The sequence below is a fragment of the Brugia malayi genome (genome assembly GCF_000002995.4).
Source record: "Brugia malayi strain FR3 genome assembly, contig: Bm_v4_Chr4_scaffold_001, whole genome shotgun sequence".
NCBI classification, from domain to species: Eukaryota; Metazoa; Nematoda; class Chromadorea; order Rhabditida; family Onchocercidae; genus Brugia; species Brugia malayi.
Window position 1 is genome coordinate 9,240,349 of NW_025062478.1, and position 17,984 is coordinate 9,258,332.

A 17,984-nucleotide genomic window follows, 5' to 3' on the forward strand; every position below is an offset into this window, starting at 1 on the left:
TGAATTTTGTCGTATAAAAGTAGCCGTAGTGTTGAAAATAAATTCGTCAACAGCCGCTACCTCCAAAATACCGTATAATAGCAGCAACCATAACCGGAATCGAAATTCTAGTTTCTCTTCAAATTTGTTGTATTAAAACAATTCCATGTATCTCTAATGCGCTACTATAATGTTGTTATATTGCAGAGAATCACCAATGTCTCATTAACTAAGATCCTAAGTACTCTATTACACAATATTTATAAGGTTTAACTAACAATAACGATTAATTATAACGAAGCATTGTAAATTCAGTTTTAAGCAATATTTCTCGTCATGCAGAGCTAAATCACAAATATGAACTAAAATATTGGTAGACTATCAAACGAAGAAAAATCAATGCTAAATTTTTCTCAACATGGAAGACTTGCCAACAAATATTTCAACATACATTCACACCCGCGCCGCTTGTTTTTACCATACCATTCAGAATGAATTCACTTCGATGAAATGTTTTTCCTCTCTTACATAGCATTTCATCATAAAATCCATTACGCATAATTTATGCAAAATCCAAAATCAAAACAAATTATCCTACGATCAAATATGCAAATTACATAAGTTGATATGTATTTAAGCTAATATAATAAGAGACACTGAAAGCAACCATTAACTCATAAGTATTTCGTCCAAAGTAATTCGAAAAGCAAAAGATGAGAGGAAATGATAGCATGATCTACTATCAGTAAGTTAAGAAAGTGATTATTCACTTCTACGGAATATCTTCTAAGAATAGAGATATTCCCGCTAACCATGATGAATGCAATGGGAATGTATGAAGATAGCTCGAGCAAAAACATATTATGAAGGGACCAGTAATTTCACAGTAGCCTTTGCAGATGACATGAACTCATTATCATCTATCGAGTCCTCTAGCGACCAGCAATTTATGAGTTCCCTGAATAAGACCGTTCTTAAGAAAAGTCTGAGGGCATGGGAAGAAGATCGGGTAGGTGCTTGTTGAATGGAAGAGGAGAGGAGAAGGGAGGGCAGGGCAGGGAAGGAAAGGGTAAGGCAGTAGAACTGAAAATGTCGGGTAAAATATTGTGAGAGAGATGAGGTGGGAATAAAGCACTAATTGAGAGAGCGTTGATGAGCGATAAGAATTGCAAAATCTTATGCTTAGAAAGAGTTTAGTTCACAATTCAATAATAACAAGTGACAGTTGTAATAAGCATAACAGTATCTGAGCAGTATTTCTCGTTCGACTTTGATGATTTTCCTCTTATATGTTGATAACACGGAAAAGCTACCATTTGAAATTCAATTAAACTGTAACCAAAAATATGATTGATGCTAGAAACATGATAAACTGACATTTAGTGATGAAGAAAAACTAAATGAATTAATTAATTAGCCTTATAGAGATAACTGATGAATAATGAAAATATGTTCCAATTTCCCCTTATTCGATTTTGGATTTAAGATTTTTCCTTTAAAAATCTACTACTACTCATATAATCTACCATAATATTAAAATAACGAAATTTATACTTCCTTCTCTATATGTAACTACGTATTATCGCATTTGCAGATAGACATGGATGCATTCTTTCGAGTTACTATAGACAATCATTCTGCTGTGTCAGTCATATATGAACTAGAACCTAACATATATCACAATCTCATCATATCTGAGTACTTTTCTCTTAGTTTCCTCTAGTTTTCAATATCTAAATTAAGTTTTATTCTAAAATTTTGAAATTTGGGAAGTTTGAAAAGAAAAATTTGAGACAACGAAATCGCTACTTGCAATTAGGAAGATGCCGAAGTGGAATGGCCGAAACCGCACTTATGTGCGTGTGTGTGTGTGTGTGTGTATGATCTGTGTGTGTGTGATTTGTGTGTGAGTGACGTAATGCCGTTGTACCACGTGGGATGACGAAATGGAAAGAGAGAGGAAGTGCTCTGATGTTGTAATCTCTTTCCTTTCGAACCTGGGTGTCCTTTTTTCTTCTCGGGCAAATTATTCTTATCTCTTTGGTATAAACTCGTCATTTAATTTCTAATCCAAATGCAATGAAATTGATGTGTTGACATATAGTTGTGATAAAATATATTCTTGTATATATCTTTTGGTTTTGATTTTCATTTGTCATTTCCTCACGATTTGCTTTCAAATGTTATTTCGCTGCATTTTGAAACAAAGATTTTAGCTTTAACTGCAGTAGAAGATCATTTCAGCTTTTGTTTTCAGTGGTATGAGTGCTAAGGTAGTTCATCTGGTAGAATGTCCATTATTAAAAGTAATGGTTGACAGATTTCATAGTACCTTTCTTCTCCGAACGTTTTTGTGGTATCCATCTGGGTAGCAACTGGTGACTTTTTTTTGCAGTGTTCCGTTCATATGCAATGCACATAATTCACCTTTTTGTCTATTAAATTTAAACTGTTTCTAATTCATCTTTTTGTGATATTTTTTGCCGTGGTGTAATGTCAGTAAAGGTGAAATAAATGTTAATTTTGGTAGTGATAACACTGAAAGGGAAATAAAGTTAATGGCCGAATTTGGTTACTGGTAATATTCTCAAAGGATTTAGGTTCAAGATGCGAGGTCAGTCTTATCCCGTGCAGAACTGGCAATTAATATCACAAAGTTTTGATTACAGTAATAGCTTTTAAGTAGTGATTTTGAGTGACCATAGTTCTTTATCTTTTCTGGCTTTTTTTAACATTGGCAATTAAAACGAAATGAAAATAGTCAATCTTTTTAGTATTTTTTTTGCTGGTTGCTAGATGCTTTTGCTTATTTTCTACCAGACTTTAATTGATTATCGGAGTGTGAGATTCCAAAAACTCCACATGTAACTCTAAGAGATTATTGGTGTTCAGCATTTCTTGGCCTTTCTAAATAAAAGAAACTCGACTCTTTCTAATTTCTTATACTATCGCATAAATATTCGATAGCTTTCACATTTAAATGTAAAAAGTAGTTATTATTTCGTTACTTTAATACTGCGTCGATCTATATCGTAAATAGAGTGGTGCAGGGCAAAAGTTTCATCAAGTTTAATATATTCAAGAAATATTGAATAATCACTGCAACAGCCATTCTCCTGCAAAATTTCAATCCATATTATGCCAAGGACTGAACAAATGAATACATATTTACACAGATTCTCTAACAAAGAGAAAAAAATTCAGCAGACTTTAATTCAACCTGAATTTGGAAAAAGGATCTTTAATTGAAAGTAATAAAAGTTGAAAATAGAAATACTGACCTACTTCGTAAAAAAAGTGGTTAGAATGTCACGATGATAAATCAGAGGGTAAATGGGTGAAAGAGTGGTAACATTTTGCTAACTATTCGATTATAAGATAGTAAGAATTGGTTAACCTCTTTGATACAAAGTGAGTATATTGTATACCGTATACTAAACTCATATTGGTGGACAAATAGCTATTATTCATGTTATTTCATGCATCCGTGTGGTGCGTGCGTCTTCGACAAATTACCATAATATCATAAGAATCACGGGTAGGTAACAACAAAGTACCACCCAGTTTAATAATTCCACTTCTTCTGTTCATATTCGCTTGACTATTTTTAAGTCCATTTTTGACAAGCCACTTAATCATCACTATAACTCTAAACTTTTTAGTTTAGTAATAACATCCAGCTTTCAATGTTTCAGTTTAATAAAAGGAACTTAGAAAGAAATTGAATCACATCAGTTCGAGTTATAGAAAAAATTGAATTGAATCACATCAGTTCGAGTTATTCAATTCTTCAACCTTTAAGTTTGCTTTATTCATAGGCAAGCATATCACAAACTTATTAGACTGAGGTCTTATGCCCCATGTTATCATTTTTCAAATAATGCTTGAATGCTACTAATGTTCATCAAATTTGAGCAATCAAAAATAAAGACGTCTAGCGAGAAGAATAAGTATTGTATCTTCCTAGTTGATGCACGAAGTGCTAAAGCATTTCACTGATATTAAATATTGCTATTTCACTTATATTATTTATGGCAATTTAATTTAAAATCCATTTCAAATACAACTTTATTAAAAGTATCTAATGATTACTTATGCAATTTATACACATACATATGTACACTTTTCAATGAACCATTGTGCAATTAAGGTATGAGGTATGATTTGTAATGTATAAACTAAAGGACAGAACAGAACGATAAGCATTTCGTAGTGGACTAATTCTCAGTCATTGAAAAGTACTTCAATCGAATAATTTTGAAATTTTGTCTAATGCTGTATTTCTGCTTTGACATTCGGATGGGACTTGCATTACGGAAAATATTAATTTACTGGTATGAAAATCTGGCAATAGGAGTAGCCAGATTATTTCATAGATACAGTGGCTTTAGTTGTCCAGATTGCAAAAAATAAATTGAAAAAATTTCAACAGTTTCATGAACACTATTTTGTTTAATCAATTTTATAATTTTTAACCATTGAATTTACATCTTAACTAGAGATGAATTTTGTGTCCGAAAGTTTGTGTCTAAAAAGTTACTTTAGTGAAATAAATCATTGAAGAGAAAAAAGTTTAGTTTGAAAACTAGCATTGAAGACTAGGAATTGAAATACTTTCTCTACTAGTCATCTTGCAAACATTAAGACTTAAAATTATTTAACAATATGAGTTGCCTCCTGCTCTCAATCAAAAAAGCTATCCAAGATATAATGGTTGACAAAGTGACAAAAAGTTACTAAATAAAATAATATATATGATAATAACCTGTAAATGATACCATAAGATCATTAACTGAGAATTCATAATAACTCATATATCTCAATAAATAAATTATCAATGATTAATTTACGAATCGTAGCACAAATGATTCTTCAATTACTATAACTAGGAATAAAATAAATTCAGTATACGGAACTTATTTTATCCTAACTTATCCATCCATAAATTCAAAAATTCCCACATTATCTTGAAAAGAGTCCGAAGCACTATTTCAGTGCAGCATGAGGAAAAGCAATAGCTCCAGTAATTGTCAGTATATTCCCAAAATTTACATCAATAATTTACATAATTAGCTGCACATCCAAATTATCTGTCAACTGCATGTATTCATCGGTCCGTGTTCGTTTTTGTATACTTTCATAGCTGTCCTCATCATCAAAATGTCCTTGTAAAAGTTTTGCTATTGTTGGCATTTTACAATTATATGCTCTCAAAGAAGTATCAAATGGCAGTGTAGGTGATAACTGATCGCTAATACATTCAACATTTTCTGGTAATTTTATCATTGTTGAAGAATGAATTGATTGCATTTTGCTATGTTCCATTTCCTCGAAAAACTTATCCAAATCACCGCTAAGATCAGGTAATGGTCCTTTGATATTTCGCTCCAAGCATAGTTCCGGTAAAGCTTCCAGTTCACTGCTTTCATCATCATTCCCTGAAAAATTATAAACACTACTGCCATATTGCCAGAATGCACTCAAACATCGGACATTTTTTTTTTTGAATCACACTTTCAGCTTTTCTGATACCAATTCAATCTGATAAATCTAATTCATAAATTTTTTTAAAAATATCATAAGACTGTCAAAATGCATGGGCAAAAATTTGAGGGTCATTTTCTTAAGTGTTTCTCATATTTTAGGTTAGCAATACCAAAGATCAGAAAAAACGGTGCAAATTTCATGGCTTCTAAAAATTAAGCATAAGAATAACAAACCAAAATCTAAATCAGTAATCTTTGATTCATTCGTATTTAAATCTTTGAAATTTCCACTCTGAAATGATAGTATCATAGGAATTTGTTGGCTTGTTTCTTTTTCTAGACAGAATCGATGAATCCAAACAAAACTATTTGACAGATTATGGGATGATGACACATTAAGTGTAAAATTTTGTCTTGTACAATTGGTTAATGCCTAAATTCTTAAAGTAAATAAAGTTTTTTTTTTCAAGTGATTTTATAGTTTGCCAGCATTTTTAATTGCAGGAAATTTTTTTGATAAACTTTTAGATTATTTTCAATCGTTTAATCAATAGAAGTGAAAACGAGAAGAAATAACTAACAAAGTGATTAAATTCTCTGCTATCACCAGATAATGACTCCTTTTTAATGGCCAATAATGAGGAAAGTATCGGTGAAGCATATTGCTTCGACATTTGCTCTTCTACGACATCGCTATCTTCATGGCTATCCATAACATGATCAAAAGATGCTACCATTAATTCATTTCGAATTCCGTAAATCCACAAATTGCCTTGCAATGAGAGCGCTTCCACTTCACTAAAAAAACGTTTAACATTCTAATCGAAAAAATCGAATTGAATTAATTCACTGAAACTAAGTAATCTCTAAAATTCGAAGTTAAATCAGTAATACATAACTGATCACAATGTACTATTATAATATCATTAACATTAAAATAGTACATTAAAATTATCATTAAAATGAAGGGCTATAAAAATTAAATTTTATATACATAACTGCAACTGCTCAGATATAACTTTTGTTGCACAATGTAAAGAAAGTCAATTTATGGCACAGTTTCACAAAAGTAAATAACACGTCAGGATTATTCGGCATTACTTATCTTCTATGACAACAAGTACAATTTCCTTACTTTAAAACCTGATATGTGATATAAATCAAATGTCGCATTCGTTTTCCATGTGCTGTTTCATACCATAAATTATTTTTTACAGTAAACACAGTATGTAACCAAAGCCATGAACAATTCTTCATTTGTAAGCGCAGTAAGCACATTACCGCACCATCTTTACGTTGACTTACTCAAATATATAGATTTTTAATTTGTAACATTGTTATACTTAAAAGTCAAATTTAGTTTTCAAATTTTTAAAAATAAAAGTCTTGAAAGTTTTAGTATGAAAAAACGTAAGAATTGAAATTATGCTTACAGATGCGATGTTTATAAGCAACTTCAAATAAATGATCGGGATGCAAAAACTGATACCACGATTTATCAATTACTTCTTCATTTTTGTAACCCAAATAATGTGCAGTCCTAAACTATCGTATTATTAATTATCATATTTAAAATCTCGAAATCTAATAAACTTTTGTAAGGAACGTTCTAGTTAAATTAGCTTGATATTTCCACTCAGTGAATAGTTGCGCCTAAGAACTCTTAGAAGGAAATGATTTTGAGTAAACCAGAAAATTTTGATGCTTATAGGTCAATAAAGCGAAATTTTTGAAGTCAAAATGTTGACAAATTTGGAACATACATATGGTCAACATGCACAAATTTTAAATCCATTGAATGTATAGTGCAGAAGATTGACGTATTTCCGGCAGATAGTGTCTCGACGTTTTCCGGATTGATAAGCATTTCACAGTATGCGGCAAACAATGGCTGAATATGGGATAAGGGTGCTGATAATGACTGATGTGTGGTGTAATAGTCACTGGTATGCAGATAACGACCTTCCATCAGTGTGTACTATAAGAGTAATTCAACTTCTGTTGTTGCTAATTTTCTTGAATTTAAATTTGAACTCAAGTTTGTGCTTAAACAGAAAACTGAATTTAACTGTTTTAGTTTATTTTGAAGTATAGGTTGGTTCCAAATTAAAGCAAAAATTAAGTATTATATATTTATTTATATATTTAGAATTTAATACTTTTTCTATTAATGAAATTTTTATTAACAAAAAATTAAATATCAATGAAGTTTATATTCGAATATTAAAATCTAATATTTTTTTTTGTCAGCGTACAACTAGTAAATTTAAGATACCTTGTGGTATTGAAGTTGTCTTTTTGTTGTACGCGACAAATTCATGCGACAAATGAAAACTTTCTCACTGGGAAAAAAATTTTGATCAGAAACTGATGGTGGACCAGACATAAGTTCCGCTTGTATACGTCCATGATCACGATGATCGATAAGATCATACACCGAATCACCTTGGCACATTATTTCTGCCTTAAATTTAAACATAGACCAAATGATCTCTTTCAATGTTTTCAATGGATTTCAATGGATTGCTTTCATCTCATTTATCATTAATTGGAATTCATCCTTATCAAATTTGAATTGCGCCAATATAATCAAAGAAAAATAAAATTTAAGTAAAATTACCACGGAATGACCGAGATAGTCGCTTGCATTATCAGATATGTAAACAATTTTTCCACATTTCGTCATCATCAATAAGAAGCCTCGTAAAGCTCGAAAACTTTCCGATTGTTTTAAAGCTGACCTGAACGATGTTTGTATACCCATTCCAATCACTGAAATAAGAAATCGAAGCTGGATAAAATACAATGATAATTTAATTTTATATTTCAAATTAGCCTAAAGAAAATAACATTCATATGAGGTGAAAAAGAGCAAATTTAAATTAAATTCCAGCAACTGTTCGTTTTTTTTTTTTTTAATCCTTAATTCTTTTCAAATATTCAGAGAGATGAAAAGAGGAATCTTACGGGTCATTGGCATAAGCAATTTAATACTGTAAGGAAGTGCAAACCATGTGGCAGATAATTTTGTTTCCTGATATAAATGCAGGCAAGTGACATTACTTGCAGTTGAAAGAGTCGTTTTCTCATCGAATCTGTTAATGGCAGAAGATCACGCAATTTCTGAATTTCCAAATTGATTTGATCCCGGCGATATTTAGATGCACCACGTGTTGACCTGAATGATAGTTGTTACTTTCATTCTAGAAAACATAATTTTTTGTAAAATCATACTTTGAAATTTTAGGCCACAATAGTGAAATAAATTATATTAGATATTTTATATTTTCTGATACATAACTACAATTAGACCACTCATGCAATTAGGAAATAAGTTTTCGATTCAGTGCTGGTCTAAAGTTATCTTGGACTAATTTAAGACAATTAAATTGTAGTATGGAACGAATTTCAGAGAAGCATTAATTTTATTTTCTATTCGGCAGCTCTTTGTCCATGCAGCATGTGTGTCGAGTTAATTTGTTACTTAATAATTTGTTTACTGTTTATTTTGGTCATATATCACATCATCTGCTATCTAATCCATATTTATTGAATTATACTTTATGCATCGTACAGAACTTTTATGAGCATTTGATGCTGTTCGCTCACTATTTTTTCTTTTTTTTAAATTAAATTTTGTAATTTGGTTATACCGTGAAAAGATCATCAGCAAATTATATATGCGCTTATGTCACAAATATGGAGCATCTATTAAAGGTGATGTTTGCTTTGTTGTAAGTAGGAGGTGCAAATGTTAAAATGTGATCAGTTTTCGGTATGACAAAATTATTTCGAACTATAGTATGAAAAAGTAAACAAAATTACCTGATGATATATTACTTGTCATTTACTCTTCCAATCAAATAAACAAATATTACTGAATGGGAAATGTACGCGGAAATACTTCAGCACCAACAAAACTTGTTATTAATGAGTTAATTGAGTGTGAAACTTATGAACTGTTGGTAAATAACTCGTTGTCATCATTCGATCCTAATGATACTTATCATTTGGGATGAAGTAAGATAATTCAAAACCTCGTAATAGTAATAGTGATAATTTAAAATAATTTCATCAATTTCCATTGTAATAGTTAACTTCAAAAACTTCAAACCTTTGTTTTGATTATATAAAAGAAGAATAAATGAATAAATGATTGTTCAAGAAGTGAACACAAAAAGAAAGAAATTCTCATTGAATGATTTAATAGTAAGAACGTAGAAAGAAAGAAGTCAAAAAGGAGAGAATCAGTTAAAGTTGAAAGTTATAATGAAATTTTTCTTGAACAAACGGACATAACTGATAGCTATAAATTACGTTCAGTGACGAATAAAGTTAAAACAGCCGGAGATTTGTTTCATTTTTATTTTTACAGTAATGAATTTGTCTGGACTAAAATAGTGTAATGAAGTTTTGATTGATTTATAATTTAAAACTACTATCCTGCGACTTATTGGTAACTGAAAATTTTTTATAAAGTTAATGATAGTATTGCATTGTATAGTCACAGTAATTCACTGTCATCAGTCTATTCTGGTATAATATCTATTTACTGATCTGATATTTCAGTTTGAACTCTCAAATGTAAGATCACTGATAGCTGAGCGTTTCTTTAGGATTTTGTGCTTTGTAATGCTATCCTTACATATTCTTTTTATAAATTTACAACAGCGATCGCAAATGTATTAATTCAGTGATAGTAGCATGCTAATCTTTCATTTTGCTTTTTTTTTCGGATCATATTTTTGCTTTCCAAATTATGCATAGAAAGACTATGAGAATTTTGAATGTTAATTGCTGAAGTCATAAACTTATTGTGTTTAACAATTTCATAAAAACTTCATTCCAATTAAAATTATCAACTTTCATGAAAAAAAAGACATTGGGCTAACCTGTTATTGTTTGATGATTGCCGCTGTATTTGGTTCATGTGAAGAAATTATATTACGATAATGATACGTAATACGAAATGAACTTACAATTTGAATAAAAAACACAAAATACGAGCCGATTGTCAACTGCTCCTCAAGTTTCAATGTGGACGTTTTGTTACGGTGACCCGCCCGACCTGATCACCTCATCAAACTCTGATCTGTCAACTCAATTTGTTCACTACTTCCTTCTCTTCTCTTTTCAATCGAGATATGACGTCATAATGGTCAGTATAATAAACACGGGAGTTAGTTTATTGAGGAAGAGGAACTGTCCAATGGTCGTTACGACTTACGTGTCTGTCTATTAATCCCAATCATATCCTTCTTGTTGTGTAACTATATACAAACACTTTTCTATACAAACCATATCCTCTTTATATTTCTGTTTTCCAAAGTAAACTAAGACCACAGGAAATTTACCAATAAAACCGGTTACATATATATATATATATATTTATATACGAAATTTCGATAAGTAAACAAAAATTTGCAAAAGTACGGCGGACTTAACTAAACTAAACTAATTCTCGAAACTAACCAATCAACTACTTCTCATAGATTCTGGTATGTCCAATATTAGGGGAACGAACTTCGAAAAAAAAAAATCCGGAAATTTTCGGTTTTTTTTTTTGTAGCTGAATTTCCACGATTTATCATTTTGTACTTCATGAAAAAAACTCGAGAGCATAATTTATTGAAAAATATGCTGCAAAACATGTATTTAATCTTTCACAATAAATCTTCTAAATATAGATTTCCCGGGGAAAAATTCAACTTGAATATTTCGGGAGTTACTTGAAGAAAATCGCGACTCGACTACTTTAAAAAAAAGTGAAAATTTTCAAATTTTTTTCGCAATTCATTTTCCTAATGTTGTAGGATTTTTAGGAATTGTATGATGGTCAGTCTGTATTGTTGATTTTAGCTTTGATGACCAGTATAGGCACTAATCAATGACCATTAACGAAATCCACTTGAGGTTATGTAGTTTATCTGATACTAAGTAATTAGTCTAATTAGTTCTAAGTTTTATTGCTGCGCTTAGATCTCAATTTTCATAAATATTTCTGTAGTTGTATCATTCCGCTTTCTGTCACCTGAAATGACCGGATCTCTCTAATCTATGAATAATTTATTGAACTCTTCAATCCCAACCAGTTTATCTTGAGGTCGTCTACTTTACCGGTGTCCTTCACAATAAATCTCGATTTTCGGCAATTTAACATCGAACCCATTAGTTTGACAGAGGGACAGGTGTTAGTGTTAGGTATTGCTGCTATATGTTAGATGCCCCCGGTGGCGGGGAAGTTAAGGTATGTCAGGAAGATGTGGCATTTATTTCGGGTAGTTTTGTCTTTTGCAGTGAACAAGAGTGGAAATGAAAACAACAAAAAAGTGAACGACTGATTCCAATTTACTGTTTTGAAATGCAACAGTTGATGCACTTATGCGCTATACGATGGCTTCTTGATGGCTCAGTTCGATTCGTCAGACTGTCACCAAAATGTTATGTTAAACGGAAACGGAGAAAATTTATCGATCCTATTGTGGTCGGGAAAACACCTAGTAAGAAGAAGGTTGCCGAAATTTATGAAGATATGAAAGTGGGGTAAGTTATCGTATGAATACATACATATTATTCGTAAGCTAATAATGGCATTATTATATTGAAGTACTAAGAGAGAATTTTATTATGTATGTGACAGTAATAAGAGGTAAGCTTAGCCTTTGGAGAAGTTATTTATGATATACCATCGTTCAATAATTTAGGTTCAGTTATTCCTAATTCACAAGAATTTCACTTTATTCTTTTTTTTTTTTTCGAATCAGAAGATGTCAAATTAGATGCGTTTTCAGAGAACTGGCCAAAGTGTTGGGAAGTTCTGACGAAGAAATTTTCCAAGTGCTCAAAAATATAAATAATTCACCCAGAATCAACAACGAAAGTAACTTACATATGCTTTAATCACACTTCCAAAAAAAAAGTGTAATTCCTTCCAAAAATCTTACTTCAGTTTCCCTTGTTATAAGTATTTGTCTCGAATTGATGTTGTTCGAGTCATATTTCTTGTTTTCAGAGCTGGATATGTCTACTATCACTACCGTAGTTGGGGCTTTTGGTCTTAAACCAAAGCTGATACCACATCCTCGAAGTATCGTCAGTGAACATTTTGAATTGGATGCATTTCCACAGTCAGTTTTACCTTCATTTAAGAGAACTGCTCGATATTCTGTTCTTATAAATCAAATTTTCAGATGACCTGATGGAATTAATTGTAACATGTACTTATATTCTTAAGATCATTCCAGTTGTGCTTTTCTCATATTCTTCCACACTCCTTAACTCATTTTCTAGTGTTGAAGTGTAAACTTTACTGGTTTTTTCTTCTAGACCGCCACCTCCGGAAAATGAATTGAGAAGACGTGCGCCTATAATTACTATCATGGGACATGTTGATCATGGAAAAACAACGCTTCTTGACTGTCTAAGACATTCTCAAATTGTGGAAAGCGAATATGGTGGCATAACACAACATATCGGCGCTTTTACGCGTGTGAAAATTTGTTTTTTTTTTTTAAATCTTAATATCGTTGCCTATGCATGGTACTAATGCCAATAATCAAACTCATTCTATCCATCTTTGATTAGTTTTTTCTTATATATTAGTAATATACATGTCGCAAGAAATTCCATTTCTATGTATGATAACCTGCAAGTTTCGTATTTTCTTTACATTGCAGTAAAAGAGAAAGATTGTGAGATTACATTTCTGGACACACCTGGACATGCGGCATTCGCTAAGATGCGGGAACGTGGAGCACATTCAACTGATATAGTGGTTTTAGTAGTAGCTGCGGATGATGGAGTAAACGAGCAAACAGTACAGTCCATAAAGTAGGCTCTTTTGGTTTGAATTTTCTGACTTTCACAAAGCAAAAATTTTCAATATAGTTAAAGATACAGTTAATTTATGCAGTGAAGCTGCTTCTTATATACTTCATTTGCATTGCCATTCAAATGCTTTGAAATACTTTATCAATTAAAGATTTAAAACTAACCATAATAGTATAATGTTTTATTTAAATTTGTAGAATTTTATTTCTTTCAGTTATGCAAAGACAGCAAACGTACCTATTGTTGTTGCCATTAATAAAATTGACAAGGCTAATGCTAACCCTGTAAGTAATTTTAGAATTCATAGCATTTTTTTTCGATTGATCTGAAGACGAGATTATGTTCAGATTAAATTTCATTTATTCAAATTTCCAGATCAAAGCTAAACAGTCGCTTGTGGAACACGGAATTTTGGTTGATGACCTTGGTGGTGATGTTTTATGTGTTGAAATTTCAGCTCTAAAAGGTGAAAATGTGGATGAACTGAAGGTTATTGCTTTTCTTACACCACTTGTTTATTTCAGTGCTTGTTTCATTGATAACCATTGCAATATTAGAAGATTATCAAGAAGGAATTTCAATGATGAGAATCAAAAATTATTCAGGAAGCAATACTACTGCAAGCTGAAGACATGAATTTGCGTTCAACTTGGAGTGGATTAGTGGAAGGAATTGTGATTGAATCGAAAATCCAGAGTGGTATGTTTTTACTTACCCAGAAAGTATACTATTCGATTCTGATGATGGAACATGCTACTCTTATAGTTATTTGAAGTTAAACGATTTAGTGATGAATAGATTTAGGTTGATGATTGAGAATGATTGTGCATGTGGTCATTATTTAAAGTTCGGATAGCCTTTATAATATCTGACTAGAATAGCACTGGAAGTTATATTAAACTAAGTAGTTAATAATATTTAGTTAGAAATCAATTCAACATTTGAGAAGTATAATGACGGTATGAATTTTTACTTTATTTCTAATACATATTTAATTTTCATCGTGTCTTCATTTTTTCTTCTCTATAATTTAGGTATTGGCAAAGTTTGTACAATGATTGTTCAACGTGGTACTCTCGTGAAAGGCGCAGCACTCGTAGCTGGAACATGTTGGGCTAGGGTTTGTCATCAATTTTGTTGCACAGAAAGAAGTGCTATGCAGACTATTTGCTCTTCCTATCTCCTATTTTTTTTCCTATTTTGCCAAACTTACTTTCGTACCATGACTACCAAACCAATCGTGATATAATAATTCCCTAAACTGTTTACTATTTGGAATTAAAATTATTATAGGTTCGTTCAATGCATGATGAATTTGGTCACGACTTAGTGAAGGCTATCCCAAGTACCCCAGTAGTTGTCTCTGGCTGGCGAGAAAATTTGCCTACTCCAGGAGAACGAGTTCTGCAACTGGAAAATGAATCAAGGGCTCAGGAAGTCGTTCGTTATAGACTGAAAAAAGAAATGAATAAAAAAGCAGAAGAAGATTGGGTGAGTCATCCCATACAACTCGTCTAGCTATTTCTGATATAGTTGTGAACTAACAAAAATTCATCAGGACAGCTAATTAGTTATCCTGATTTGTTTCTTCTCGTATTCCTCTTGATTTCAAAATTCCATTTCAGAAAACAGCTGAACAGCGAAATGAGAAAGAAAGAAAGGAATATTTAGAAAATCGCCGTAAGTTATTAGATGCTGGTTTACGTGCTGGTTCCACATTGCGCTTGATCGTCCATAAAGTAGGTTAATCATTATGATTTATCGAAAGTCAAATTTATAATAATTTGATGACGAAAGTTCTCATACAGTTATCAAATCTTTAGAAAATGAAATATATAAAGGAGTTTGTTCAGGAGCAGAAATATCAAAAAGATGTTGGAAATCAAAAACCATACGTAAGGTTGATGCTAAACACTGATGTTGATGGAACTCTAGAAGCTATCCTAAATGTCTTTGACACCTACAAGTCGGAGGAAGTTGAGCTAGATCTTGTGAAATTTGATGTTGGACCTCCGAGTGAGAGTGATGTCAAGTTAGCAAAAGATCTTGGAAGTATATGTTTCACTGTATTCAGATTCATATCCAGTAAAATGACACTAAAAATTTTCATGTTAGCTAAATAAGTGAACTTACATTCGTAGAGGCAAACTGTGTTTAATGGTTCTCAATATTGACTGAAAAAAGTACTATTTCGTTTAAATAATTTTTTATTCATGAGTAAATTTGAAGTAAAACTGAAGGAAGGAGTATGAATGTCAAATTTGAATGTAAGCAACACGTTAAAGTAGTCAATGGACAATGGCTTTACGATGGGCATCTTGTGTAGCGTTGATTTTTGCCATAATAGGATATTGCGTTGCATTTAATGATTATACTGTCATAATAATCTTGGAAATTCATTGGGTTTTTTTGAATACACTTTATAAATATTAGATATTTGATATACTAATTGAATTTGCTTTGCAGTTCTGCTTTACTGTTTCAATGTTCAAGTGCCACTTGGAGTGAAGCGTACTGCTGAACAATTGGGTGTGGAAATCAGTTGCTTTAATGTTATTTATCGTTTGGTAGAAGATTTAAAAAGTCGTTTATCGAATTGTCTTCCGGAAGAAGTAACAATGGAACAAGTTGGCGAAGGACATGTGATAAAAAGTTTCTCGGTGATTGTTGAGCGAAAAAAGCAGTCGATTGGCGGAATTCTGGTAGACTGGGGTACTATCAACAAGTAAGTTTCTTTCGGATTTTATATTAAGCCATGAAATCGTAACTTTATTTTATTTTTCCCTTTAAAGCGTTCAAGAATACCTATGTTGATCTTGTGATTTGTTGGTTCAGATGTAATTATTTGGATCAAGTGTTCAAACTAGCAGTCAAAATCTCAAATTCATAGACTTGCAGATCGGATTTGCTGCGGGTGCTGAGAGACACGACTGTCATCTTTGAGGGTTCTATACGTTCGATGCGTGTTGGAACACAGGTAACTTTCCTTCGTTGTAGAATTGAATTGGAGTAACCAAACTGTTTGTGAACAGGACAAAATCGACGTCTTTCCATTAATTTACTGAATATCCACAATCTGATAGAATCATGTTTAAACAAAATATGATTTAGGCTACAGTTTTCTCTAAATCAAATGCATTTAAGGTAGTAAGTTCGGCAAGCAAAAACGAAGAGGTAGGCGTTGCTGTATCGAATGACAAGATCGTTTTCAAAGAGGACGACATTGTTGAAACATATCGAGAGAAGAAAGTGAAAAGGCAGATTAGTTGGGACCCTCCGGGTTTTTAGTTTTATTATGAAAACATGTGTCTATTTTTATTGAAGGAATATTAGTGATTGGTTTTGCGATGTGATGTTGATATGGGATCTTTTGTAAAAAATATAAATAAAGTATTGAGATCCTTGGATTTTTGTTCAAATGCTGTTCTGCTGGGCGAATGAACTGTAAATTTCTTTATTGGAAAGATCAGTTGTAATAGACTACAAAACATAAAACAAAAAATTTACACACTTCGAAAGAGAACTTTATGTTATTGGAAAGTATGAAATATAGAAAAAGTGCTTAAAATGATTTGATATACTAAACCCTGTCGAAAATGATTCCAGGGATCGTCAATTGAGAAACTAAGTTGCGATAGTAAAGTTCTGTGCTCTTAATTGTCCAGAAGATTCACGAAGCTTATCCATAACTCATGTAATAATTGCTTTCTTTTTACATTTTCCTTACTGCTTCTGTACGGATATATACATCTCTTTTACTAATATATCGCCTTGAAGACCAACTTGGATTCATAAAATACATGAAATTATGCACTGTAGAGAGAACTTAATTACAGATAGAGTATTAGTACACATGAAGGCCATATAGACACTGCAAAACAATGAGAAATAATCAGGCACTAGTATGGCCATGAATTAATGGCATATTCACCTGGAGAGTGATACTGAAAAATCTCCAATTTCTAACTTTAAACTCCTCAGGTCTTAATGTGTGAAACTGAGTAGACAGGTACGCTCCAGAAGTTTGCCATTACTGAATTCAAGGTAGGTAGTTAAGAACATTAAAAGATTAACCTAACAAGTAAATAAGTAAATAAAGTTTGGATATCAATTAAGATGAAAATCATATTGCGATCATAAAAGTAATCTCCTTCCCAACTGCCCAAACAAATACTGTCGGAACAAATCATTAACATGAAGACATGTAATTTCTGCATCGTTGAATATCGCACAACAACAATCAATTTGTTGAAAGTCGTATACACAATAAAAAATGAAAGTCATTTAAATTAAATTAGAAAATATAAATTTAAATCAAAAGCTTTACGAGCAGTAATAAGGCACGAAAAGCTGATCACTATGAAATCATAGGTTGCATCACAATTTCTCGGAAGATGTAAATAATATAAGCATTAAAAACAACATAGCATTCATAACAAAAAAGAAATTTAAACAAATTATAACTTAATGGGTTTCTCTCAAGCACTTCGAATTAACTAAAGAGAAAATCAAGTAACTCTAATTCACGACAAAGAAAATGGAATGATGAAGAGTATCGGCGCTTTGATTAAAGAATATTTTAGCAGTGAGATCTCTTGGCCCCTTTGCAAATTTGGTATTCTAAACAGCAGTAGTCAAATTTTGAAAAAAAAAAAAAAAATCCAGGAAATTATAAAAGCTCCAGAAACA

The 17,984-nt window shown here is 31.8% G+C and overlaps 2 protein-coding genes across 3 annotated transcripts; one reads left to right on the forward strand and one right to left on the reverse strand.

Moving 5' to 3' along the window:
• Positions 1–5,040: 5,040 nt before the first annotated feature.
• On the reverse strand, positions 5,041–10,395 carry Bma-cky-1 (the record flags this gene model as incomplete). 2 transcript variants are annotated; one of them, XM_043082216.1, is made up of 10 exons in its annotated part: positions 5,041–5,417; positions 5,700–5,757; positions 6,047–6,263; positions 6,601–6,769; positions 6,899–7,005; positions 7,229–7,443; positions 7,741–7,929; positions 8,086–8,237; positions 8,477–8,643; positions 10,358–10,395. In XM_043082216.1, 10 exons carry the CDS (start codon positions 10,393–10,395, stop codon positions 5,041–5,043), a joined length of 1,689 nt encoding a protein of 562 aa, XP_042938150.1. The 2 variants fall into 2 exon arrangements, with proteins under 2 accessions (XP_042938150.1, XP_042938151.1); XM_043082217.1 differs by lacking the exon at positions 5,700–5,757 and having other exon boundaries at positions 5,262–5,417.
• Positions 10,396–11,826: 1,431 nt separating this feature from the next.
• On the forward strand, positions 11,827–16,583 carry Bm13815 (Elongation factor Tu GTP binding domain containing protein; the record flags this gene model as incomplete). The annotated part of the gene is made up of 15 exons (XM_043082218.1): positions 11,827–12,008; positions 12,257–12,345; positions 12,478–12,592; positions 12,792–12,952; positions 13,142–13,295; positions 13,510–13,579; positions 13,671–13,784; positions 13,901–13,994; positions 14,330–14,415; positions 14,589–14,786; positions 14,921–15,034; positions 15,149–15,347; positions 15,762–16,020; positions 16,194–16,272; positions 16,440–16,583. The coding sequence occupies 15 exons, from the start codon at positions 11,827–11,829 to the stop codon at positions 16,581–16,583; spliced, it is 2,058 nt and encodes a 685-aa protein (XP_042938152.1).
• Between the last annotated feature and the right edge of the window lie 1,401 nt (positions 16,584–17,984).